We start from the raw sequence: 27,470 nt of genomic DNA on the forward strand, positions 1-27,470 counted from the left end.
AATAATAATACTCTAGCTTAGACCTTATTACCTTTAAAAATTAATTCTAATTATAATAAGATAATCCAAGAAAGACCTCTTAACTTTGCCCCTTCTTCTGACTAAAAAAAATATACATAAATGTGAATTAAAGACTCAGTATTGATAATAATAGTGATATTAACTAATGGGCGGATAAGATGACTCGAGGACGACAGGTTTATATATATATATATATATATATATATATATATATATATATATATATATATATATATATATATTATATATATATATATATAAATATATATAGATTTATTCCTGCAACACAACTGCCCAACCGCCCGCCATCAAATGATACATCCACCAGGACCGGTTCCGTGGGGACTAAAAAATTAAACTCGTACCATTTGTACACCTCCGTCTACTTTCACTGACATTGCTATCCTGTGTCCCCCGTGTTGCGAGTCATCTCCGCACGTTAGTTAATATCATCATTATCGGTATTGAATCCGCTGTTCACACACATATATATATATATATATATATATATATATATATATATATATATATATATATATACATAAATATATTATATATTATATATATGTATATATATATATAATATTAATTTTTCTTTTAAAAGTAATAAGGTCTTTGCTGGATTATTATTATTATTATTATTATTATTATTATTATTATTATTATTATTATTATTATTATCATCATCCAACAAAGACATCTTGACTTTGCCATTTCTTCTGACAAATATATATATATATATATATATATATATATATATATATAATATATATATATATATATATATATATATATATATATATATATATATATATATATATTTTTTTTTTTTTTTTTTTTTTTTGTCAGAAGAAATGGCAGCAGAGTCAAGAGGTCTTTGTTGGATGATCTTATTAATGTGAATATTAATAAGATCATCGTCCTTTATTACGATTTATTTTCACAGTGTTCATTTGTGTAACCCAATGTCTTCTCTTGAAGGTTTGACGGATCTTTTTCTGTTTTGATTTTGAATTATTTCTTCATCAAGTATTTTGAGTCGAGAGAGTTTTTACGTGATCAGTATAAAAACTTCTTTCGATACCTTTTTAATGTTTTACTTACAGATGGTTTTCCTAAATATTATTTATTGTTTTCCTAAATATTATTTATTGTTTTCCTAAATATTATTTATTGTTTTCCTAAATGTTATTTAGTCTACGAAAGTTTGCTTAACCGTCGACTTAACCTCTTCTCCAACGCATTCTGATATGTTTTTGTTTTGCAGTACCTACATACATACATCTACACACACACAGACACACACAATAAACGCACACACGAATGTCTTACAGTATTCAGCGTTCTATGAAGTTAAAAAATGCCCATAAATTCAGTATTTCTTCTCACGAGAGAGAGAGAGAGAGAGAGAGAGAGAGAGAGAGAGAGAGAGAGATATACACATATCTATACATACATACATACATTTTTGAGCAGAAATCATTATTTTATGGGCATTGTTAACTTCATAGAACAATTTGAATACTGAAAAACATCCATATGTGAGTGTGTGTGTGTTTGTGTAGAGGTATGTATTGAAAAACAAAGACATAACAGAAGGTTTTGGACAAGAGGCTAAGTCGATGATTAAGCAAACTTCTATAGTAGTTAAATGAAATAGTAAATTGGAAGAACGCTGAAAAATAAAAGAACGGCGGATGTTTTTATACTGAAAACATTAGAACTCTTCGCCTGAAAATACTTAGCGGGGAAAAGCCAAGAAGTCTTAATACAAAAATAACCTTCAAAAGAAGAATTTGGGAGATGGAAAACTGGGAATAGTATGTAAGAGTGAATCGGAAGAATAAATGAAAATGAAAAACAAACGAAAGAGAAGTAACGAACATCATAATAATAATAAAAAAAATCACAATGCAAAAATAACTTTCAAAACATTTCGGGAGATGAAAAACAGCGAATTGTAATAATAAATCGTAAGGATAAAGGAAAATGCAAAATAAATAAATAAATAAATGAATAAATACAAGAAACTCCGGAGAGGAGGTTATGCCGATGACATTGGGCTCTGGCATCGTGCGAGCGAAAGTCTTTCCAATGCCAGACTGCTGACTCTTCTTTCTTCTTTCCCCTCGCCGACCAAACCGCAAGTCTCACATACGGGCCCAGCCCCACCCCACCCGTCCCCCGTGCGTGCGTGCGTTGTCATGACCTTGGTGCTGTTTATATACAAAAGAGCTCTCTTTCTCTCTCTCTCTCTCTCTCTCTCTCTCTCTCTCTCTCTCTGTTTTGGTCTTCGGAGGCATGAAACCCTTTTAAGCCATTTGAAAGAATAGCTTTCTTAGATTTCAATAATGTATTTATATAATGTATTATATATATCTATCTATATATATATATATATATATATACATATATATATATATATATATATATATATATGCTGTTTATCTATATTTTTTGCCCCTTCCAATAAACAAACGGATCAGTTCTGTACGTATTTTATTCAAATCTAAGAAAGTTAATGATCCAAATGGCTTAAGAAGTTTGTAATGTCTGTAGACCGAAAGAGAGTGATATATATAATATATATATATATATATATATATATATATATATATATATAAATAACAGACTGAGCAAGTTAGCGGTTTTGCTTTATCTAGACGTGGCAACCCTCGTGAAGATTCTTTAATCTTTAACAGGATGAATAGCAATTTACCCCATTAATGTTTTTTGTAATGTGAAATGTTCAAACCCTATGCCCCTCGTTCGTTATATATGAAGACAAAAACTGTAGACAGAATTCTAGTGTTTCCTATTTATTTTATTGCATGTTAATTCGATTTTATTAGACTCTCTTTGGCAAACATACACATACTCTCGAATGCCATTCACTGTGGCACTCTCTCCTGTCCCTTTGGATTCCAACAAAGGACCCGTTTGGTAGATTTGGAATCTGGGAATCCTCTTGTCAGGAAAAGAGTGGGTATCTCGTCGCCTGATCATCTTACATACTTTCGAATCTACCCCGAGTGCCACCGCTGTGGCTCTGCTTTCTGGCACGCGTGAGTAAATCCCAAGCACTTTTTACTTTTACTGCCATTCTTTCCATGCTTAAAAGTTTAAAAGTACTACTCGAGCAAAAGTGTCAGGACGTTGTGCCAAGTTTGTGGACATCGCTCGGACTTTCCGGGCCAGAGATCGATGTTATTTTCGGTTGGCTGTTTAGCTACAGACTTTCAAAGTCTTTTTCAGTGTTAGTTTCGCTTCAGAATACCACTTGATGAATGTGCATTAATTCCACCTCTGTGTTCTAGAGTCTCCCCTTAGGGGGATAGTGCCGTCAGTGTACCTCACGTGGTGCATTTATAGGCATCAGCGTTCCTTCGGCCCCCAACTACAACTTCTTTCATTCCTTTTACTGCACCTCCCTCCATCTTCTCTGTCATCGAACTTTTCTCCCTTTAACAATTGTTTCATAGTGCAACTGCTTTGAGGTTTTCCTCCTGATACACCTTTCAAACCTTCTTATTGTCGATTTCCTTTTCATCCCTGAACGACCTCTTGACCTTTGTCCTAAATTGTATATTCAATTCTATTCTATTCTTATGGTAAACAGAAAATAGGGGTACTAACCCCAGCCCTCTCAACTCCCTTCTCACTTCTCTTATATTCGTGCTTGGGACCGACTCGAAATGCATAAGCTCAGTAAGATTTAAAGACAGATCTAAAGAACTGACTCAGGCAGATTTTAAGAATTTACTCAAAAAGATTTACTTAATTGACTCAGGCAGTTCTTAAGAATTGACTCTGAGAGATTTAAAGAATGGACTCAGACAGATCTAAAGAACTGACTCAGGCAGATTTTAAGAATTTACTCAAAAAGATTTAATTGATTGACTCAGACAGTTCTCAAGAATTGACTCTGAGAGATTTAAAGAGTGGTCTCAGGCAGACCTAAAGAACTGGACTCAGTCAGAGCTAAAGAACTGATTCAGACAGATTTTAAGAATTGACTCAGACAGGTCTAAAGAAATTTCTTGGATTTTAAGAATTGAGTCAGAGAGATTTAAGGAATTTACTCAGATTTTAAAAACTGACTCAGACAGATTTAAAGAATTGACTCAGATTTAAAGAGTTGAATCGTGTTAGGCATCGGAAGATAAATTGATCATTTGATCTAGACCAGACCAGATGCTGAGGAGAAGTAAAAGAATGGAAGTTTTTGAAAGTCTGGGAAAACGTAAGCAGGAAGAGAATTCGTATTGTCGGCTGTTGCGTCATATCTTCTGCTGCATTATTGCGCGTGGTCATGGGGCTAGCAGCTGTGGAATTCTGACAAGTGATCCATGTTGTGGTATTTTGAAAATGGCTCTTGTTTCGGCATTGTTTCCTGAAATGAATTTGTTCTCGTCATAAAATCTGTGGCATTGGTCTTTTGAAATTATGGTGTGAAGATGTGAAGATGATTGTGGTATTTTCTCACTTGGCAGTGGTTGTATTCTTTATGAATTTTCACAGTAAGTAATGGTCTGGCTGTTTTGATACTCTTCACATAACCAAGGTGTGGTGGTATTCATTCCAGGGTAAAATTCGCTGTGGTATGTCTTCGCTTGCGATATTTCTCCTAAGGATATTGTTCGAATAATCCTGCTCTCGAGAATGGATTGGAATATATTCTTGTGCATAATTTTCAATTTCATGAATTGGATCTAAATGTAACCGACATATTTATTTTCATTTCCCATATAACTCCGGAACTTTAGAATATTATTGTTATTATTATCATTATCATTATTCTTATTTAATCAGTCCTCCAGTTCGACTGGGGTGATTTTTATAGTGTGAGGTTCCGGGTTGCATCCTGCCTCCTTAGGAGTCCATCACTTTTCTTACTATGTGCGCTGTTTCCAGGAGCACACTCTTCTGCATGAGTCCTGGAGCTACTTCGGAATTACTTCAGCCTCTAGTTTTTCTAGATTCTTCTCAGGGATCTTGGAATCGTGCCTACTGTTCCTATTTTTATTATTATTATTATTATTATTATATTATTATTATTATTATTATTATTATTATGGGAGTGTCCTTTGTGGCCTTAGTATGCCAAAAGTGAAATAATAATAGAAAGAGCAGGGAAACGTAATGAAGTATGGACAAGACTAGAAATTAATACTTAAGTATCTCCGTATAAATAACGCTCATTAAAGTCAGTAATGCCAAAATTCTATAACTTACGTGCCTACCTAGCAACACTTGAGACACTGTTCCTGGATTCTCTCTCTCTCTCTCTCTCTCTCTCTCTGTCTCTCTCTCTCTCTCTCTGTCTCTCTCTCTCTCTCTCTCAAAATAAAAAATAAATAACAGACGCGTGTCATCTGTACTCGGTTAAAATGAAAATGGGAAGGCTTCAACGAGGAATTGTTGACTCCGTGGACTCTCTCTCTCTCTCTCTCTCCTCTCTCTCTCTCTCTCTAAGAGGCCCCTGCCCTCAGCGACGAGAGACTTCCCTCTGAGGCTTGGCAGTGGCATCTCCGCCGCCGACGTATCTAGAACACGACGACAATGTCGTTTAACGACAAGGAAGTCCCGTCCCGTCCCGTCATGTCACTTCTTTGACAAAGGTCCAGTTGATCCGGGTACGCTGACCCCAATTACTTGATGTTATTGATGCGCTGTGAGGGTGTGGGGGGGGGGGGGCGAGGGGATAGGGGGTGCCACTGTTGAGGTGGCCTCTGAGATTGACAGGCCAAATAGAAGCCTAGCTAGTTTATTTCCTTTTTAATATTTTTATTTTTATTTTTATTTTGCTTGTGTTCATGTGCTGAGGTAAGTCTGAAATTGAATTTACCTTGTGGAAAAGATAGATTTATAATTATACTTATACTTTCGTGTCATCGGCTTCCCTCTTTCCAAAAAAAAAAAAAAAAAAAAAACAAATTCGTCTGCATTCTACTTCACAGAAAAGAACTTGTTCAGATATTGTTTTATTGTAAGTGAGGTTTTCAATTATGGTGTCCACTAATGGAGGGGATCTATTATTATTGGTATTCAGTATCTTCTATAATAGTAAAATCCGAGTGGATTTTTATTGTTTGTCCGCCCCTGGTGTGGGCGGGGTAGGTAGGGAAACGGGAGGGTAGGGGAGACACAACACATCCACCCTCCTCCAGCAATCCGAGTGGATCTTTATTGTTTGTCCGCCCCTGGTTTGGACGGGGTAGGTAGGGGAACAGGAGGGTAGGGGAGACAGGACACATCCGCCCTCCTCCTGCGAACCTGTTTGTCCACCCCGGGTGTGGCGGGTACGCAGGGGATCGAGCGGGTAACATGACGGGCAGCACCGGGTTCCAGCGCTGCACGCCATCAAGCTCGTGTGTAAATATTCATTTTACAGCAAACCTCTGTCTTGTCCATACGTACAAAAATGGTCCAGATGAGGAATGCGAAGTAAAATACTGTGCGAAAACAGGTAACAAACAAATAAATATATGAAAATGAACAGAAGCCGAGAAAACACCGGATGGAATCAAGGCTAAATTTAGGCAATGTGTTTTAAACTGGCACAAGGGACAAAATTCTTATTAAACGCGCGAGCGACCATCAACGTTCTCTCTTTCAAACGAGAGGGCTGCTGCTGCTGCTGCTGCTGCTGCTGCTGCTGCTGCTGCTGCAAAGCTAATACTATTCTAATCAAAGACTTGGTTGACAGTTATGCTCGGGAATATTGTGGTCGACAGCCAGGACCACAATACTCTGTGGTTTTAGTCGTCGTTGTAAGTGAAGGATAATCCACTTGTTGTGAGTGATTATATGTATGTAGATATATATATATTATATATATATAATATATATATATATATATATATATATATATATATATATATATATAACGTAAATATCGCATTCAAAAAAAGAGCAAAGAATTCAAGAAGTTAAGAGAGCATTGTGGCTTATTATAATTTCATAGTATTGGTAAATAGTGACCTGTAGATTTTATATATAGACATATATACATATGTGATGTATATATATATAACATATACATAGATAATATATATATATATATATATATATATATATATATATATATATTTATATATGTAATATAAATTCTTCTGTTAAATCAGGATATAACTCAGTATAAAAGGGACATTAAATCACTGGTTTAAAGCTAAGGACTACTATATTTCGGTGGACTAACTTCCACCCTTATCAAGTACTTCTTGATAAGGGTGGAAGTGAGTCCACCGGAATATAGTAGTCCTTAGCTATAAACCAAAGTGTTTTAATGGCCCTTTTATACTTGAGACGTATCCTGTTCTAACAGATGAATTTATTTATATAACATATTTGTATATATATACATTATATATATAATAAATTCTTCTGTAAAACAGGACACGTCTCGAGTAGGTAGGGCGAATTAGATATTAAAGGACATTTGTAGGTTAATGCTTGTATAGGAATCACGGTGATGTGGTAAACACACATATATGTATATGTAAATGTATACACATATATATTTATATAAACATAACAGATACATATGTAATATTCTCGAATTGGCTCCCCTGTGTCTAGATTCTAAATACCTAGATAGATACTATATTTAAACACCTCTGACGCCCAGTAATGCTTGATTGGTTTATAATGACCTGGCGTCGCTCCAGTAAAGGTTATATAGATGTTGTTGGATCTGTTATGGGGAAGACAGGGAGGCACGCGAATTCAGTTAGACAGATTCACAGGACTGACAGATTTCATTTTGTTGGACCTTTTGGATTTGATTGATTGATCGGTTATTTTAGTTGTCTGTAAAAGAAAACTTTGTGCCGGCTGTATCCGTCCGCCCTCAGATCTAAAAAACTACAGAGGCTAGAGGGCTGCAAAGTAGTATTTTGATCATCGACCCTCCAATCATCAAACTTACCAAATTGCAACCCTCTAGTCCCAGCTGTTTTTATTTTATTTAATGTTAAAGTTAGCCATGGATCGTGCGTCTGACAGCGCTTTCCGGAGCCGTAGGACGCACCCTTACTCTGCCGCATCAGGTGAACAACTGGAGGGCTGCCGGTCATTTTGTACTGCATAATACATTGTACAGAAAACTCGATTGCCCCGAAAAGACTTTGGCGCATTTTTCTCTATTTCTATTTTATCTTGGCAGTGGTTAGAGTCGTCGTGGAAGATGCAGGATAATGTGTTTCGTATTGCTTTTGTTTTATTTTTATCTTGTATTTATTTATTATTTTTATCTATTTATTTGTTTATTTTTATTTTTTGGCGAGCTCGTCATAGAATACACTGATTACACATAGTAAAATGGCGGTGATTTGCAATTTTTTTTCCCTCTACTTAAAGATATGTTTTGGTGTGTTATTACATTCATTCTGTATTATGAAATACCTCTGTGTTGTAAAAAAAAAAAAAGAAAAAAAACTAACTAATAAACACATCTCTCCCTAATGTAAAACTAATTTGTTTACAAATAGCTTCTGTCATTTACAACTTCGTGTTTGTGTATACATAATTATGATTCTTTATAGTTAATGGAAAGTAGCTTATTTATGATTAAAGGAAGTCCCTTTAAGATTAACACTAATATATAGATGTCTACTAAGCTTTATAAAAACTTTCTAGATATTAACGAAAGTGACTTCACATATAAGTGCAAGGAAAAGTAACGGGTCTAATTAGTTGCTACAAAGACCTTATGGGTAATGATGGAATTGTTCTCGCAGGTAACACTTTCCTTGTCATGAATAACAAATGAACTGGATGATTATTTTGTTCAAACATCCCTGAAGTTTCCTACACTATGTTTTTTTTTTTACGTTCTCCTTTTATTTTGTTATGTTACTTTTATTTATTTATTTTTTTCGTTCTCCTTCACCTCAGTTTTCTGTTTTCGTAATTTTTTCCCTGAAATAATCTCAATGTATATTATTTTCAACATCGTTTTTTTATGTTATTTTCAAATCGTTTTTATATTATTTTCAACATCATTTTATATGTTATTTTCAACATCGTTTTTTTATGTTATTTTCAAATCGTTTTTATATTATTTTCAACATCGTTTTATATGTTATTTTCAACATCGTTCTTTTATGTTATTTTCAACATCGTTTTTATGTTATTTTCAAAATCGTTTTTATATTATTTTCAACATCGTTTTATATGTTATTTTCAACATCGTTCTGTAAGTTCTTTAAATTCCATCGTTCATCATGTTCAATAGTTTTATTATTTGTTGTGTCTGTGATAGTTCTTTTGGGGTAGAAGAGCCTCTGTAACAGAGTAAATGATTCTGAGATGGAATTTTTTTTTCTAAGTTTATATTTAAGATTAAATTTACCGACATTTTATTAAACGAAATAATATCAGCAGTACCACCAAAATTCTGACAAATGACGGTGCATAAAACCTTGCATGGCACACTCAGATGCAATTATAACAATGCATGAGTCTGTTCTGTATGTGACCGTAGGCTACATAAGATTTGTTTAAGAACACTTTCACACAGTACGAAAATACATGTTTTATACTTTCCCTTCGTGTTTTCAGGTAGACACAATGCCATCGAAAAAGAAGCTGAAGGCCTATATAAAGAAACTAACAATGTAAATACCAAGATGATTTTAAATCTATGCACGCGTTTCACAGCACCCCTCCCCCCCTACCTTAGCCCAGTACCTGTGGCGCGTTCAGTTGGCGTGATGAATCCCTGTCCCATTTTGAGCGCGTCATATTGGTGTGACAACCAGTCCGGATTTATGTCGTGAACATTTGGTTATATTTAAAGCATCTTTCCCAGCAGAAGTAGAGACGAAGTATTGCTCCTGTTCCCTGCATCATCATAGCATCATTCATTTGAACCCATTTCGCCACTTCTGCCGACATTTTCAACGAACAGAGTGAAAGAATGAAAGCAACCAGCCTCCGTTTTCACCACTGTTGACTCTCACTAATTGAACACGCTTTTGTTGACATTCATCCCTTTGGCTGTCAGATCCGCTAGGTTGTATGCGTGTTTTATTTTGATGTTCGGTGTTTTTCTCTTCCAGAAATGTTTTCTTGGTCATGTCCAGCGGTTCTCCTGACGGAATGCACCTACCAGTTGCTTTGTACCCATAGGAAACAATAATTTTTCTCATACATAGTATATTGGAATTTGACTGACCATTAACCTTGAACGGTGGTTTCCCTTGTAGATATGTACATAAGTATTGTTTTGTAGTGATTTCTTTTTCTGGATGTTTATCAGGCAGGTGGAAATCTTTAAATTGGGTCTCTAATTACAAAAGACATCAAGGATTTTCTCTTAAGATTGATGTGGCTTCAGAGAAATTGAAACTACAGTTGCTGCCTTATTCATGTTAAGAGGGATGATGGTAGTTCGTAACATTATCCAAAGCCCTGAGTTCTTCGTTAATTGATAAAACGTTTTACATGTTCAGTATAGGGTCTGAATTTCGGGTTTGCTATTCGGTCACAGTTTTGTAAATATATGTACAGTTGCATGCATTTATAGCGGGCTAATATATATATAAATATATATATATATATATATATATATATATATATATATATATATATATATATATATATATATATATATATATATATATATATATTAGCCCAATATGTATGCATGCAACTGTGCAGCTATTTACAAAACATCTCAATTGCTATACAATACACAGTTGATACACAATTATTGAAACGTGTGCTTATATATACTTATGTAGGGACATTTCCTCATAAACCATTCAGCCTTTATTCGGCAATTAAAGATGAATATGACAGTAACTGTTGTTTCCCTTGTAATTAGGAGCCAACCCTTACGGACGAAATTTATGTATGTGTGTAGTTGAAGCACCAGTTAATATCCATTCAGTTTCTTTTATCCTATCGCATCCTTTTTCCTCAGGCCCCCAAAGGCGTCGCCCAGCCGACGAGAATCCGCAGGATCTGCCAGCCCAGGCGTCCTAGGAGCCGAGTCCGAGTGCCAGGGAGACGGGTGGCGAAGGAATTCCTCCGGCCAGGCGACTCCTACAGGATCCGCCCCCACTACCCCGCTGTCCGTGCCCTCCACCCCGCCCGCATTCATGATGGCCCGCCCCCCAATACCCCGCGCCGCCCCCAGAGCCTCAGAGTAATCTGTCCAGGGTAAGGGCAACGCCCGAGAGGCACTTCTTTCTCGTTTGTTATCGAAGGAGTTTTCCTGATTTATCTAGTTATTTTTGCATTGCGTTTGTTCTCTATAATTTTTTTTTTTTTTTTTTTTTTTTTTTTTTTTGCATTTTGTTCCTCTTTATGTACTTTCATTTTTATTGCATTTAGTTCCTTTTGTGAAATTTTTTTTTTTTTTGCACTTTCTTTTTGTGACCATTTTTTTTTCATTTATTCCTTTTTATGAACTTTCCTTTATCTTTTGCATTTAGTTCCTTATTTATGAACCTTCACATAGTTATATAACAACGGATAGCTTTCAGATTTGCACTTTGTATTCTGAAACTTTTTGTATCACCTAAAAACCTTTTGCATTTGCATTATTTAAAAAAAAAAATTTAAAACCTTTGTCTCTCTTTGTATGCACGATGTATATATTCACGTGAACTTTATACAGCAAAAACATTTACCTTTTAGTCCAAGTATAAGAATGACAAGAACCCCCCCCCCCCCCCCCCCCTCGGGTATAAAGACGCATGGCATTTGTATTTGCTTCCTGTGTACTGTGGCATCCAAAACTTTGAACCTGCAGAACCATGCTATGATGAAATGAACATTTTGTTGAACTGTGCCAGAAATCTGATGTGAATTCCCTTATTTATTTTGTCTCCCCTTCCAGACGCCTTCAGAGATATATCGGAAGGAATCCCTCAAGGTGAGAATGTACTAATTTGATTGGCTGTGCAAGTAGTATAGCATCGCATTTAAGGTGGCTGTAGGCAGTGGCGGATTTGAAGGGGGGGGGTTTGTGGGAGGGAAGGGAAGGAGAGGAACCAGGTCACGTGTCCTCCCCTTGGATATGAATAATAGAGCATAGTTTTCTTTCAATAAATCATGATTAGTAGCAAAAATGTGCTTAGTTAATGATTTAGTAGCAAAAATTTGCTTAGTTAATGATTATTTCGACAACAACAACTATATGTGTGTTTGAATACATTGATGAATATTGATATATATATATATATATATATATATATATATATATATATATATATATATATATATATATATATATATATATATATATATATATATATATATATATATATATATATATATAGCCCCCGATAAAGAATTTCTAGTTCCGCCACTGATTATAGACACACTGTGTATACACACACATAATATATTGGTAAACTGTCATTTTTCTTTGCACCTGTGAATAGTAAGCCACAAATAACCCATTCATAAAGAATTCGTCCTTTTGATAGCTGAGTGGATAATTTGCCAGTCACTCTACTCTCACCTAAAGTGGCATAGGTTCGAATCCTATGGTGATGATAAGAGTTCTTTTATCATTATTGCCATATATATAAATATACATATATATATATATAATATATATATATATATATATATATTATATATATAACTATTAGTGTGATCTTACGTCAGTGGCCATCAATCACATTGATATGCTAGATAATTACGTAGCTATGTAGGTGGACAGGTAGTTTGAAGCGACGGAAACTCTTGAGGATGGTCATTTAAAAGCCTCTAGATATCAACTTTCCTTTGGGTAGCCAATAGTATTGGAACCTCAAGTCTCCTGGCGAAATTGCTGTGTTGCAAGGTAAGGTCATCTGGAGTAATAATAGATATGCTTTTATAATGTAAAGCTTCAACGATCTATTTCCTTTCTTTCGCTCACTTTGCAGTATTAATTTTATGCCTTGGCTTTTATAATAATCTGCTTCAAGTATAATTATATAATTTTTTTTTCAGTCAAGCAGTTGTGAATTATGCTTTTTTTAAATTTTTATTTGCTCAAAATATCTGTTGCTTTTTTCAGTGGAACTTGGCTATCAGTATTCATGTTAATTACAAGAAAATTATTAACACAATTAAAGCTTCTGATTGAAATTCAATAACTCGACAATTAAAACTTATAATTTAACTTCAATAACTCGACGATCTAAATTAACTGGACTACTCCGGGATTTTTAATCAATAACATTTAACTCAATTGTAAACTACGACAGGCTTGTAACTCAATAAATTTTAACAAATAGTAAACTACGACAGTGCTTTTAACTCGGTAAATTTTAACTCAATTGTAAACTACGACAGTGCTTTTAACTCAGTAAATTTTAACTCGACTGTAAAATACGACAGTGCTATTAACTCTATTGTAAGCTACGACAGGGCTTTTAACTCAGTAAACTTCAACTCAGTTGTAAACTACGACAGGCTTTTAACTCAATACATTTTAACACAATTGTAAACTACGACAGGCTTTTAACTCAATCAATTTTAACACAGTTGTAAATTACGACAGGCTTTTAACTCAATACATTTTAACACAATTGTAAACTACGACAGGGCTTTTAACTCAGAAAATTTCAACTCAGTTGTAAACTACGACAGGTCTTTTAACTCAGTAACATTTAACTCAGTTGTAAATTGCTGATAACCTTCATAACTGATCCCCTGGCTTTAATATGTTAAAACAAAGCTTGATAAATAATAAAACATCATCTTCGATAGCTGTGATTCTCATGATCGAGCAAGTGACCAAAAAAAAAAAAAAAAAAAACTCAATTCCTGAAGTTAGGTTAGGATAGGATCCATTTTTTACATTGGAATTCTCAAATGAAGCCGTTTTTGCTGAGAAGCCTCTCATTTACAGTGTACCTCTCCTTGAAGTCTTTTAAGTTTAAGGTAAATTGTACAGTTCAGTAATTTGAATACCTTTAAGGGCTTCCTATATTTTATTATAGTAAAAGCAGTGATAGTTTTGGTAGTCATAGTAGTAGTAGTTGTAGTGAATCGTAGGTCAGCAGAACTGCCTAAATTCCAATTAGATAGTCGACCGTTCACCCCAAAAATTCTCAAATTCTAAATTGATAGTCCACCTTTCACTCTGGAAATTCCCAGAATTATAAATTGATAGTTGACCTTTCACTCCAAAAATTCCCAGAACCTAAATTGATAGTCGACCTTTCACTCCAAAATTTCTCAGAATATTATTCTCGAGCTACGAATCTTTTCCTGAGAATCACCGCTATCAGAGTTAACGCCCTTAGCTCAAGAGAGCTTCCCCCTAAGTCCATCTTGTAAAGCGATAAACAGCAGAGCTTTCTTTTTATTATTTTTATCATTAACGCCATTTTTCACCTTTGTTGACAATTAACCTGATTCCCAGGATGGCGGCAGCCCAGTGCCTTGCTGGTGGGAAGAAGGCAGCCAAGAAGATACGGCACTGGAAGTAAGTGGGATCCTGTAGGAGTGAAGAATTAGCTGTCAGATTGCTACAAGAGCGGTTTATGGAGTTATGGGTCTCTCTCTCTCTCTCTCTCTCTCTCTCTCTCTCTCTCGACAAATATCTAATCTGCATCCCAGACCATCCGAGATTGGAAGATGCAAAATATACCGCAAGATGCATTAGCAGTTCTCTGGTAGACATTAGAGATGCCTCACACTGAGGGATCTGGGGCAACCCGAACAAGCTGTAGGGTCTCTCTCTCTCTCTCTCTCTCTCTCTCTCTCTCTCTCTCTCTCTCTCTCCAGTTTACTTCATATCAGATCTTGGGCAGAAGAGGACATTATAGGTTGGACTTCCCATTGGCGTCAGTCTTACAACTAGTTTTTGAAAGGTAGACTCCACAATCAACGATTGGCTTAGAACAACACTATATTTTGCCAGTTATATCAGAACATAATCTTTGATGTCATAAAATTTAGATTATATATATATACATAAAATCTATATATAATATATATATAATATATATTTTATATATATATATATTACATTCAACAACGTGTGTCCTCGTAATTTGATGGTAGTAGCTATTTTTACTTATAATTTTATCACAGCAGCCACTTTCTTTCAGTTTTATCTCAAACATAACTTATTTTTTATTATTATTTCTGGATGATTTAGGCTCTCCAGGTAAGTTTCCTCTTCGGGGGCAAATTCGAAACATTATTGATTTACATTTGGAAGAGGAGGTGAAGTGAAAGTATATTATCATTTAAGAGGTTTCGTTTCATTTCCTTATCGTCTTTTTTTTTTCTCTCTCTTTTTTTTTGAGTATTCTAAGACATTATTGGGAACTTTTATTTAGATACTTGATATGTATTCAAAAGAATATTATGTATTATACGTATATCTATATATTTGTGTAATTATATATACGTATATGTGTGTGTATAAATTGTTAGTATTCACATGAGTGCAATGTTCAACTTTATGAAGAATACAAGCAAAGATTATACGTATATTCAAGTGCAAATAACTAAATACTACTCTGTTTTGTTCCACCTGTCCGCCCGCCTGTGGTGTTTACGTATGGTAACACTGCGTCCTGGGCTTTAGATAGTTACGCTATGTATAAGTTTTAGGTACATAAAAGGATATCTGGGTGTACATTTACAACTGAAAAGTGTTTTATTAATTTACGGTATGCGAATTACACAGTTAATATTCGAAATAAGGTATTATTATAATTGTTGAATGTAAACTGAATGTCACTATCTAAAGACCGGGACGCAGTGTTACCATACGCAAACACCACTGGCAGGTGGACAGATGGATAAAAAACAGAGTATAGATAGTAAAAATTACTAGTAGCTATAGGCATAATAGACAGGCTAACCTTAGACCAATAGATGCGCTTGATTGTCTATTAGAACGAACCTTAGACATTCTAACAACTTAGGCCCAATCTCTCTGGATCGAAAGGCTTCGATAACAACGAAAATAATATTCCTCTTTCCAGAAACAACTTCCAGGTTGGAGAAATGATCTTCGATCTGTTGTAAGCCATCGGGTGAAGATTCTCTCTCTCTCTCTCTCTCTCTCTCTCTCTCTCTCTCTCTCTCTCTCTCTCTCAAGTGGTGCACTGTAAGCTTTACTTAAGGTTCTTTGCAGCGTCCCTTCGCCCCCCTAGCTGCAACCTCTTTCATTCCTTTTACTGTACCTCCGTCCATATTCTTTTACTTCCGTCTTACTTTCCACCCTCTCCTAACAATTGCTTCATAGTGCAACTGCTTTGAGGTTTTCCTCCTATTACACCTTTCAATCCTTTTACTGTCAATTTTCGTAGCAGAGCTGAATGACCTCATAGGTCACAGTGCCAGGCTTTCGTCCTAAATCTTATATATTCCTCTCTCTCTCTCTCTCTCTCTCTCTCTCTCTCTCTCTCAAACAGTATTGAGATACTGCTGTATTTTGTATTCTGCCTTGGCAGTTTGGTATATTGAATGATATGACGACGAAGCAGCATGAAAATACTGCTGTTTTTTTTGTACTATTTTGAAATTGGGCATTTTCAATGACTGTCATTTGCTTCAAGTAGCTTTGCGATAATATTCGTCTGCTGTTGTTGTTGTTGTCATTGTTTTCTTTCCAAGTTATTGCAATTTACATTTTCATATACAAACGGCACCGAGACACTGTTGCTCTTCGTAGTTATCATGATTCGGTTTTTTAAATCATTTATTGACTGCTTCCGCTTAGAAAATTTTTTGTTTTATTCATGTAATTTTAGAAACCTTTTTTTCCCACTATTGGATTTTGGCAGTTGAAATGATCTTATATATTAAAATTAATCCGCATTTTTTCATATAATGTTTTCAGCAGCTGCTGTTGGCATTTTGTTATTTAAGTTATGTACAAATAACATTAAATTATATAGAGATGGTTCATTTAATGCATTTCTTGTTTTCACATAAAATTATCATATACAAATAACATTGATGTATACAGATGATTCTTTTAATACATTAATGATTATCATATACAATTATCCTGTACAGATAACGCTGAATTATACAGATGGTTTATTTAATACGTTTCTAATAATCACATACAATTATCATGTACAAATACCATTGACTTATACAGATGATTCTTTTAATACATTAATGATTACCATATACAATTATCCTGTACAGATAACGTTTAATTATACAGATGGTTCATTTAATACGTTTCTAAATATCGCATAAAAACAGCATTGAAAAACTGCTGTTCATGGTGGTTTGATGTAATTAACTGCTCTCACCTTGTTGGTTCTGCATCCGTTTTTATGATCTGTCATTAAAATCTGATTTCTTTTGGAGTTTTGTATCATTTGGCTTTGAAGTTGTTGGCCTCAAATAACTGATTCTTGGTTTCGCTTATTAATTTTGTTGTACTTTAAAATTCAAGACTTTAAAAAGACTCCAATATTATGTTTAGTAATGTTTATATTATTTATTTCTGCTGCGGGAAATTAAATCAGATTAATTCTTAAGTATGTTATCTCACTAAAATCAATATTTCCGTGTTAATTGTTATGGTCACGTTTAGGATTCTGTCATTTACTTTACCAGAATCTGCTGAAACAATAATGTTAAAATATATATATAGGATATATTATATTATATAGTATATATCATAGATCTATATATATATATATATATATATATATATATAGATAATATATATATCTTTTATATATATATATATATATATATACATATATATATATATCTAATATATATATATATATTAATTATATTATATAATATATATATATATAATATATTATATATACTTTATACTTGAAAAATCACAGTAGATGCACGTGACTTCATTAGATAAGCGAATACCACAGGAAAATGACAGTCAGAAATCCAAGCGTTTTCGTCTTTACAATGTCCTCGTGAAGACGAAAGCGCTTGGATTTCTGCCTATCGTTTTCCTGTGGTCTAAACCAGCAACCATAATGAATTAATCATAAAATCTTATATGCCTTTATTTATTCGCAAATACTCTTGCACCAGAGATCGAATAGCATTCTCTGGCATATTGCATATGTTACAGCTAATTAAGGAGTTTTTGTTTCTTTTTTCACAAAAATTTCAGAACAACAGCCCTGGACCACCACAGCAACCCCGCCACAAATCCACTTTAGTAAGTAAATCGACTGTCATTTATTTTATCGCAAAAAAAAAAAACTAATAATAACCTTGGATTCAAAAGAAGCAATCGTAATACTTAAAAAAACCAAGGCGCACTCGCTAACGCAGTTGCTGTACAATTTGCTTGCTCAGTTTTAAATGATAAGCTTCTTACTGACATATATTAAATTATTTTCAATTTGCTCAGTTTTAAATAATAAGCTTTTTACTGACCATTCAAAAAAGTATGACGTTTCTTTAATTTTTTTAATAGATCACTTTTCTATACTCAGTTTTCTTCGCATCTGAACTATTTTTATCTCTAGAAAAAATATTTGTATGCTGTCATTGTGCTTTTTTTTGGCTTTTGTATAATTATTCTTATGTTGTATGTTGTATTCCCATAAGCTCCTAATATTTCTCTTTCTGGTGTTTAATATTCTCTCTTTAAGTAACAATAATGCTTATATTTTAGTTTCGCTTCAGTAGCAATAACTGTATGTGTACAATCATACAGTATTGTGGACATACAGTTGCAATGACTGTATGACCACAATACTGTTTTAATGTGAACATACAGTCATTGTATGTGTGCATGTATGTCCACAATGCCTGTATGTCCACAATCATACAGTACTGTGGACATCAGTCATTGCTACTGTATGTCCACAATACTGTATGAATGTGGACATACAGTCATTGTATGCATGAATGTATGTCCACAATCATACTGTATTGTGGACTTACAGTGGCAATGACTGTAAGTCCACAGTACCATATGATTGTGGACATATACAGTCATTGCTACTATGTCCACAATCATACAGTACTGTATTTCTTTGCCTAATTTCATTATGTCTTTCGTTTCCTAGTATTTTATTTTTTTATATATCTTTCCTAGATGGTGCCCCCACTCCCCACAAGGGTTTTCGGGGGTATCCAAGACCAAAAGTTCTTGGGGGTCATTATCTTTCATGATATTTGCAGTCGACTAAAACCTTTATGGGGTCACTATCTAGGGAAGTCCCGTTTTCTCGGAGTAATAATAATGGAGAGGCCCGTTTTCTGTGAGTAACAGTAATGCTTACGTTCTGTAGTTTCGCCGTAGGATTAAGCTGCAAATGCAGCTGGATTGGTAATTGGCTAATTCTTGCACTGATCACACAGGACAACCCAGATCAAGAGGTGGAAGGAGGTGATGATGATCAGGAGGTAAAGTTGCACGATGGAGGCAGAGAGAGAGAGAGAGAGAGAGAGAGAGAGAGAGAGAGAGAGAGAGAGGGAGTATTTGGGTGTACGTTTGTGTATACAAGAGATTCTAAGTGACATTGTCTCTAACGGCACTTAGCAGTACCTACCCTTTTTAATATGCCGTCGAAAGATAAGCATGTGTGTATATTCAGTATAATATATACTATATATGTATATGTATATATATATATATATACATATATATACATATATATATACATACATGTATATATGTATATATATATATATATAATATATACATATGTATGTGTGTGTATGTATGTATGTATAGATATATATGCGTATATGCGTATATTCAGTATAATATATACTATATATGTATATGTATATTTATACATACATATATATATATATATATATATATATATATATATGTGTGTGTGTGTATGTGTATGTATGTATGTATGTATGTATATGTATAGATACGTGTGAGTGTGTGTATGTGAGGATACCAATTAAACATTGTCATTAAATTTTTTATAGTCCTTTTTGCATCGAAAGATAGGTTTACTGTGTGATGTTGAAAACTCTGATATTTATATGACATAAATTTCCTTTTGCTGTTATGAAATATATAGCTGTTATTCACAGTTGAGTTGAAAAGTATCTTTGATATATATCTTAACATTTAACTGCCGTAGTTTCTTCTTACCGTGTTGTGACATATTTCTTTGATTATGTTTTACATATGTTTACATTCCATATTGATATCAACTTTAATTTTGCAGACCTGGACACCTGCACAGCCTTCTGCAACACAGCAAAATCAGCAACAGGTAAGCAAGGAATCTTTCTACCTGTTCAGACATAGAGAAGTTTTAACTTTAGTCGAATGTCGGGATATTATGTGTTCATTCAATGACTTCAGAATGATTCTCGTGCTCATTAATAAATTATACTTTATGACGAATTCAGTGCACCTCTGTAAGCATTACTTGCGGTCCTTTGAGAGTGCCTTCGGCTCCTAGCAGCAACCCCTTTCGTTCCTTTTATTGTACCTCCTTTCATATTCTCTTTCCTCCGTCTTACTTTCCAACCTCTCCTAACAGTTGATTCATGGTGCAACCGCTTTGAGGTCTTCCTCCTGTTACACCTTTCCAACCTTTCACTGCCAATTTCAGTTTCAGCGCTGAATGACCTCATAGGTCCCAGTTCTTGGCCTGTGGCCTATTCAATTCAGGACGGGTCCAAAATTCATCATGGTAGGTTTTATAGGCAAATATATTTTCAACAAATGGTGATGGGAGTCGTTTGCAGGCGAATACCTCAGTGGGTTTAATATATCTTAATAAAGGTGTTAAGGATTGTAATTCGTGTGCCGAATAAGTTTGAACTGTATCATATCGTCTAAAATGTTCGTTTTGATTTTATTTGACTCTATTGAGGATGTAATTTAACAAATTGAAAATTATTAATTTTTGATATTCTAAATAAATTTGCCCTCATGTTATGATGGAATATTTGTATTTTGACAAATTGTAATTTTTTTTTTTTTTCGAAACACATTTTCCTTGATGGAAGGATGGATAATCGTGCGTATGTTAACAAATTGAAAATGAATAATTATTTTTGGTATTCTAAACAAGTTTACCTTCATGGTAGGATGAATAATTGTATTTATAACAAACTGAAAATTAATATTTTTTTGGTATTTAAATAAATTTACCTTCATGTTAGGATGAATAATTGTATCCAATTAAAACCTGAAAATGAGTAAATTTTTGGGTATTCTAAACAAAATTACCTTCGTGGTGATAAATGTATTTTAAAAAATTGAAAATGAATACATTTGTTGGCATTCTAAACAAGTTTACCTTTATGGTGGGATGAATAATTATAACCATAATGTACAACAGACATAAAAGAGAAATGTTGACTGGATACTTTTTTTTTTTTTTTTTTTTTTTTTTTTTTTCAAATAAAAGGGTACATTAAAGTTTTATTGACATGCAACAAACGTGAGGGAGAAGCGATGTTCTGTTTCCTCACTTACTCTAAATTTTCTCTTAAATACATTTTATACTTACAAGCGGTTTTAGCCCCCATGTAAATATGGATGCACATCAGCGTGAACTGACATTGACACAATCTTCGATAGAATATATAAATTATATATATATGTGTGTGTATATATATATGTATAACTGATCCACGAAAATATGGTGCGTGATGAGTTTGTAAATAAGGACAAAATCCACGAAGGAAAATGAAGCGAAGGAGTACTACCGTTGCGAGGCCGTACGACTCCTCGCATCGGTACTCCATTGTTTCACTTTCCTTCGTGGATCTATATATATATATATATTACACACACATACATACATACATACAGGGTGTCCATAAAATCCCAGTACCATTACAAGGAATAAATACTTATAATGGTACTGGGACTTTATGGACACCCTGTATGTAGATGCAGGTGTATATTCAGAGTAAGCGATCATAGACTTCCCAATACAACTACTGTAATTCCATTCGCATTAATTAAATAGATATTACAGCGTCCATCATGGCATGCATTAAGGTATTTTTATTTTCTTTTTTGGTAAATATAAAGCATATTTTTTTAACCCTTTATATTCGGTCTATCTGGCATTTTCATGCATAAATTTTATGTGACATTTGTACTTATAGCGGCCGGTAAAGTGTCAAGTTATTCTTTTACATATTTTCTCCCTCTTCCATAGTTGGTGTTCTTTTATTCTCTTATCGTAACTATTATCATTTGTTTGTTTGTTTTGTAAGCGGAAATCTGCTTTCTGTCCGGATTCTCAAGTAGTTCATCCTATAGTTCTAAATGTTGCTAAGCCTTATCGTCAGTATTGAATTATTGTAATTCTATGTTTTTTTTTTTCATTTTTCTATGTAAATTTCTCATGGTAAAATTGAAAGTCAATCAGTGTCTACCTAAATAAGGCGTGATCCGACGTCCAGCTTACTCGGGGCCACTCGCTTAAATCTACGGTCTATTAGCGCGTTGTTTCGCCAACGAAAATTTAAATAAATGCGCTGTATTTTATCAGAATTAATTATTCTGTACTGTTGAGCATGAACTTTATTTATTGCTTACATTCCCGTTCTGATAAATGCATCATAAATATCGTATCCTAAAATTCCTGTATCTAACTCAATGCGAAACATTTTTCAGACCTTTTTAGACTTTTCCATAGGGCTTTCCTACCCACCAACAAGAACAAGAGCAGCAAGAACAACATCAACAACAAAACAACAACAACAAATTAGTTTGTAGGCTTACTCCCCGAGTAAGCGAAAAATCTTCCACAAGTTCTAATAAACAAACTGATAACAAGATCTATAAACTCCCGAAGGAATTAAAAGGAACTGAATAAACACGACCACCCACATTAACGCATACTCACTAAACAAAAACCAAATTAACACGTTAAGTTATGCCTTTTCATCCACGCTCACAGGTCCTTTTAATAGACTGACTTAATACGGAGGAAATAATAGATGCATTTTTTACATTTTTTGTTGTTGTTTTTTGCTAGAACAGTGAAATCATGAGACCACTCAGTGCAGACGTGGAATGGTTCATTGTGACGCTCCGTTCCAGCATGCTGTTAAAAACCTTCCAAAGGATGAGTAGGGCAGTTGCAAATTGAGGAGAATTGTTAACCTTTTCATTCCAGAGAAAGGAGTTACTCCGGGTCAAGTATCTATAATAATAAATATAGAATAAGTGGTATAAACACAGAAGTCTTTTTAAACATTGGTCATAATGTCTTCAGGATACGAGGATGACAGGCTGAAATCTGTTATTGATAAGAAAATATTGTTGTAATAAGGAGTCCAGGTCTATCCTACTGATAAGGAAATCACTGCTGCTATAGTAGTGGGTACTGTCTCATTGGAAGGGAAATATTGATTTCTGATAGATTCAATATTCAGGTGCCTCCAGTATTCTCTTCCATGAAAAGTGAGAAAAATAACCAGGTGAGTATAGCGAAGATAATGGAGATTAATTAAAAGAAAGATTCAAATTTGTCTCCTTCAACGGCGACTACGATAAGAGTTTTCTCTCATAATATTTTCTTCCCACCCCTTGATTCTGTAATGATCACGGCCCCTGTGTCCCTTTCCCCTGCAGCAGCCCAAGAAGGGCGGCTCGGAACAGCAACCGCCGCCACCACAACAGCAGCAGGAGCAGGAACAGCAGCAGCAGCAGCAGCAGCCGTCGAAGCCAGCGCCGAAACTGAACGACATCCGCAACAAGTGGGAGTCGAAGATACAGGACGAGAACGTGGAGCGCCAGAAGCGCCTCAGCTTCCACCAGAAACAGCAGAAGAAGCAGCAGCAGCAGGAGAAGAACGAGAACGCGGCAGACGACAATTTGGAAAACGAGGTCAACAACCAAATGAACAAAGAGGTCAGGGTTCCCAGAGACGGGTTCGGTCGTCAGCTCAGTAGTACTACTCAGGATTCGGAGAAGGCGACTCGGAGAGAGAGACCGACTCAGAACGATCAGACCAATCGGCAGTCGAATCGAGAACCTGAGAAGTTGACTCAGAATGAGAAGACCAATCGTCAGCAGGTTCGAGAACCGGAAAAGCCGAGTCCAAGAGGTAGCAAGATCAGCCAGAATGATAAACCCAGTCTGAGTCGTGAACCCGACAAAGTGACTCCGAAAGATAATAAGACCAGTCAGAACGAGAGGCTGAATAAGAACGAGCCGCAGAAGAAAGAGATGACGAAACCCCAGGCAGATCAGAAGCAAGCCGAGAAAAGAGGCGCTCAATTCGGCCCCTCCAAGAACCAAAAAGAGCCCGAAAAGAACGCAACCAATAACAAAGAGCCGCCCAAACGCGACGCCCCGAGCGCAGCAAACCAGACCTCGAGACCCCAGGATGCCAAAACCAATCTGAGCAGGAATGTGAAAGAGAAAGAGGAACCGAAGAAGAAAGAGGAACCCGCTAAAGGTAACAAGGAACCTCCGCCGCAGACCAAGAAGCCCATGACGGCCCTGGAAGAGATGAAGATGAAACAGGAGGCCATCGTCAACAGGGCTCAGGCACGCCTCGACAAAGATGGCCGACCGAAGGAAGAGTTGAAATCGATACTGAAACCCGTCGATCAGAGAAGATTTGGCGGCCAGGATCAAGCGAGGGATACCAGAAATGCCAAGGCAGAGCCGAACAATCGAGTATGTATCTTTAGAGGACTGTCAATAAACAGAGACTGAAAGAGAGAAGCTCTAACACTTTCGCGCCACTCGCCGCCTTCGTCTGAAACGTAGTAGTGGCGTCATTGCTGCTTCTTCTTCTGCAGATACTAAGTAGGACGCTGGAACTAACTAAAATGACTTTCTATTTTTTTTTCCGTTTCGTTTCGTATCATTCTCCTTTGTTTTCGGGCTTCTTTTGCTTCGTTTTGGCTTTTCGTCTTGTATTTCCTAAGTTCTCTTCTTTATTTTCTTGTCCTTATGGCCGGAATTCACGCGAAACTAAAGAAATAAGCTAAAGTCTGCATAAGGTACAAATTAATATTATTAGTAATAATAATGATTGACCATGGAATGAAATACAGTGTGCATTAATTCTTCTGTAACGGCAGTAATGCAATGTGCTATGTAAAGCAAAACAGAAACATAGCGTATATTGACTTAGGCTTAGGGAATGACTATCAGTGCCTATTAATATCTGAAGCATGCCACAGGTGGAAATTATTGAAGAAAATCGTGAGTAACTCTGACCCTCCAGGGATTCTATACTTATTCATATTACAAAGTTTTTTTTTTTTTTTTTTTTTTTTTTTTTTTTTTTACAGGTGCTTGAAAAACGCGACCTTACGATTAGCTGGATGTCTCGAGGTCGAACAAAAACCGAAACTTTATTCAAGTCTTATCTATTCCTTTTTGCAAGTGAAAATACGTGACGTCGCCATGTATAATAATAATAATAATAATAATAATAATAATAATAATAATAATAATAATAATAATAATAATAAAGTCAAGATTGATTGACAAAGTCAAGATTGATTGACAAAGTCAAGATTGATTGACAAAGTCAAGAAGAAAGTATCACTCATTGATGTCGCAATACCATGGGACACCAGAGTTGAAGAGAAAGAGAGGGAAAAAATGGATAAGTATCAAGACCTGAAAATAGAAATAAGAAGGATATGGGATATGCCAGTGGAAATCGTACCCATAATCATAGGAGCACTAGGCACGATCCCAAGATCCCTGAAAAGGAATCTAGAAAAACTAGAGGCTGAAGTAGCTCCAGGTCTCATGCAGAAGAGTGTCATCCTAGAAACGGCACACATAGTAAGAAAAGTGATGGACTCCTAAGGAGGCAGGATGCAACCCGGAACCCCACACTATAAATACCACCCAGTCGAATTAGAGGACTGTGATAGAGCAAAAAAAAAAAAAAAAAAAAAAAAAAAAAAAAAAAAAATAATAATAATAATAATAATAATATCCTTTATTTCAGCTCAGGGCCATATACATGGAATATACAAAATACAGACAGCAAATGTATTTTATTAGACTTTGAGTACGTAAAGAGAAAGAGAATGTTACATTACGTAGAATAGACTGAAAGCGGTGAAATTATTCAAGTTACTCGGTGACCACATCTGGATAATGACATTTTATCTCTGTGTTATTTTGATGCGACACTTCGATGAGGAGAGAACAGTGTTTGCCGATATTTCTGTTAATCTATTCCATAATTTTTATCTCTGTTCAACCAAATGCTCAAAAGAAAAATAAATGTTAAAGAACGGAGTCGCACCGCTTAAAGAAAAATATTTTTGATCTATTTACAAAATTAAAAAGTTTCCCTTTGGGCCACTCCTCACATTTTGTTCAAACTTCGTTTTGGCCTCAAAATTATTGCTGCAAAATTATCCGGGAACGTGTCAGTCGTAATTTTACATTTCGAATCTGTCAGCGGATGTTCTGTGTAAATATACTGTACTCACAAATCATCCACCGTGAAGATCTATCGGGGTTTGTGTCGACTTTGTGTCGATTTCCTCCTCTGTCGACAGTCGACTGGATCAGTTCGAACCGAAAACCATTGCTATGACGTTTTGCTGTACTAATTTTCATTTTTATTTTGAATGATTTCAGGAATACAATCATCACTAACGCCTTACTAAAAGCATTACTCGTCTTTCTTTCCTTTCAGTACACAAACAAACCGACGGTTAATGAAAAGGTGAGTTTGGACTGTACCTTCAAATGATGTAAGTTAATGAATATCTGTTCAATTATTGAGGCTACCTGAATGTATTGAGATTTGACACAGTGGTCTTATAAAAAGAGGATATGATGGTATGGGAGGGATTATAGTCGTTTCTGTGGCAGTTACTACACATTTTATATATGTATAAGTTTAGTTATTTGTATTAATTTTCAACTGATCTGCTACGTAAGTCTTGAGAATATTGTAGTATCTTTGATAAAAGTAATCTCAGTATCAAGTTATAGCCAGAAGCTCATGTCTTGCAGACTAATAAAACCTAAGAGTAGAAATTGACCCAGCATCTATGGTAACTAAATCTCATAATTTATAAATAAGAATGATAAAATATATATCTAAAGCATAACCAGGCATTTCTTAACATAAGTCATCAAATATCTTCACATCTGAATTATATAAATTTCCATCTAAAATTACAACTTACGTTTTTCATTTCTTAACTTCACTTTGGACTTTGAAAGCTTTAAATCAAACCTATTTTATGTAAATCACATCTCTCCTTTACCTCTATACTTTACCACATCAACATAATCCACTTTATCACATTAACATAGCCCTCCAAATCTACAAATATCATCTCATACGGAGCTCATTTATTCTAGTTAAGTTTGCTTTAGGTAAATCTACTCTTGTTTAATTTAGTTGTTTTTTTTTCATCGTCGTAGAGTTTGTAGTTTAAAATTTTCTGTTGCTTTGGTGAGATTTTAAGTTTGTTTTCTTTCTCTGCTCGTATGCTTTGCAGATCGTCAAATCTGCCAACCTAGATGTCCCTCATTTAAAGGAAGAAAGTAATTCACGGGTCAGTTGCACTCCCAT

General features: G+C 35.0%; 1 protein-coding gene across 1 annotated transcript in view; it reads left to right on the top strand.

Moving 5' to 3' along the window:
* Window positions 1–11,157: 11,157 nt before the first annotated feature.
* LOC135209244 (trichohyalin-like) overlaps window positions 11,158–27,470 on the top strand; it is a 41,570-nt gene continuing 25,257 nt past the window's right edge. Inside the window, 9 exon segments of the mRNA XM_064241940.1 lie at window positions 11,158–11,190; window positions 11,873–11,908; window positions 14,399–14,461; window positions 18,110–18,157; window positions 19,312–19,356; window positions 20,145–20,192; window positions 23,528–24,580; window positions 26,580–26,609; window positions 27,397–27,453. Of these exon segments, the coding sequence (XP_064098010.1) occupies window positions 23,795–24,580; window positions 26,580–26,609; window positions 27,397–27,453 (873 nt within the window). The 5' untranslated portion in view covers window positions 11,158–11,190; window positions 11,873–11,908; window positions 14,399–14,461; ... (2 more) ...; window positions 20,145–20,192; window positions 23,528–23,794.

The sequence above is a fragment of the Macrobrachium nipponense genome, chromosome 37, assembly GCF_015104395.2.
Source record: "Macrobrachium nipponense isolate FS-2020 chromosome 37, ASM1510439v2, whole genome shotgun sequence".
NCBI lineage: Eukaryota > Metazoa > Arthropoda > Malacostraca > Decapoda > Palaemonidae > Macrobrachium > Macrobrachium nipponense.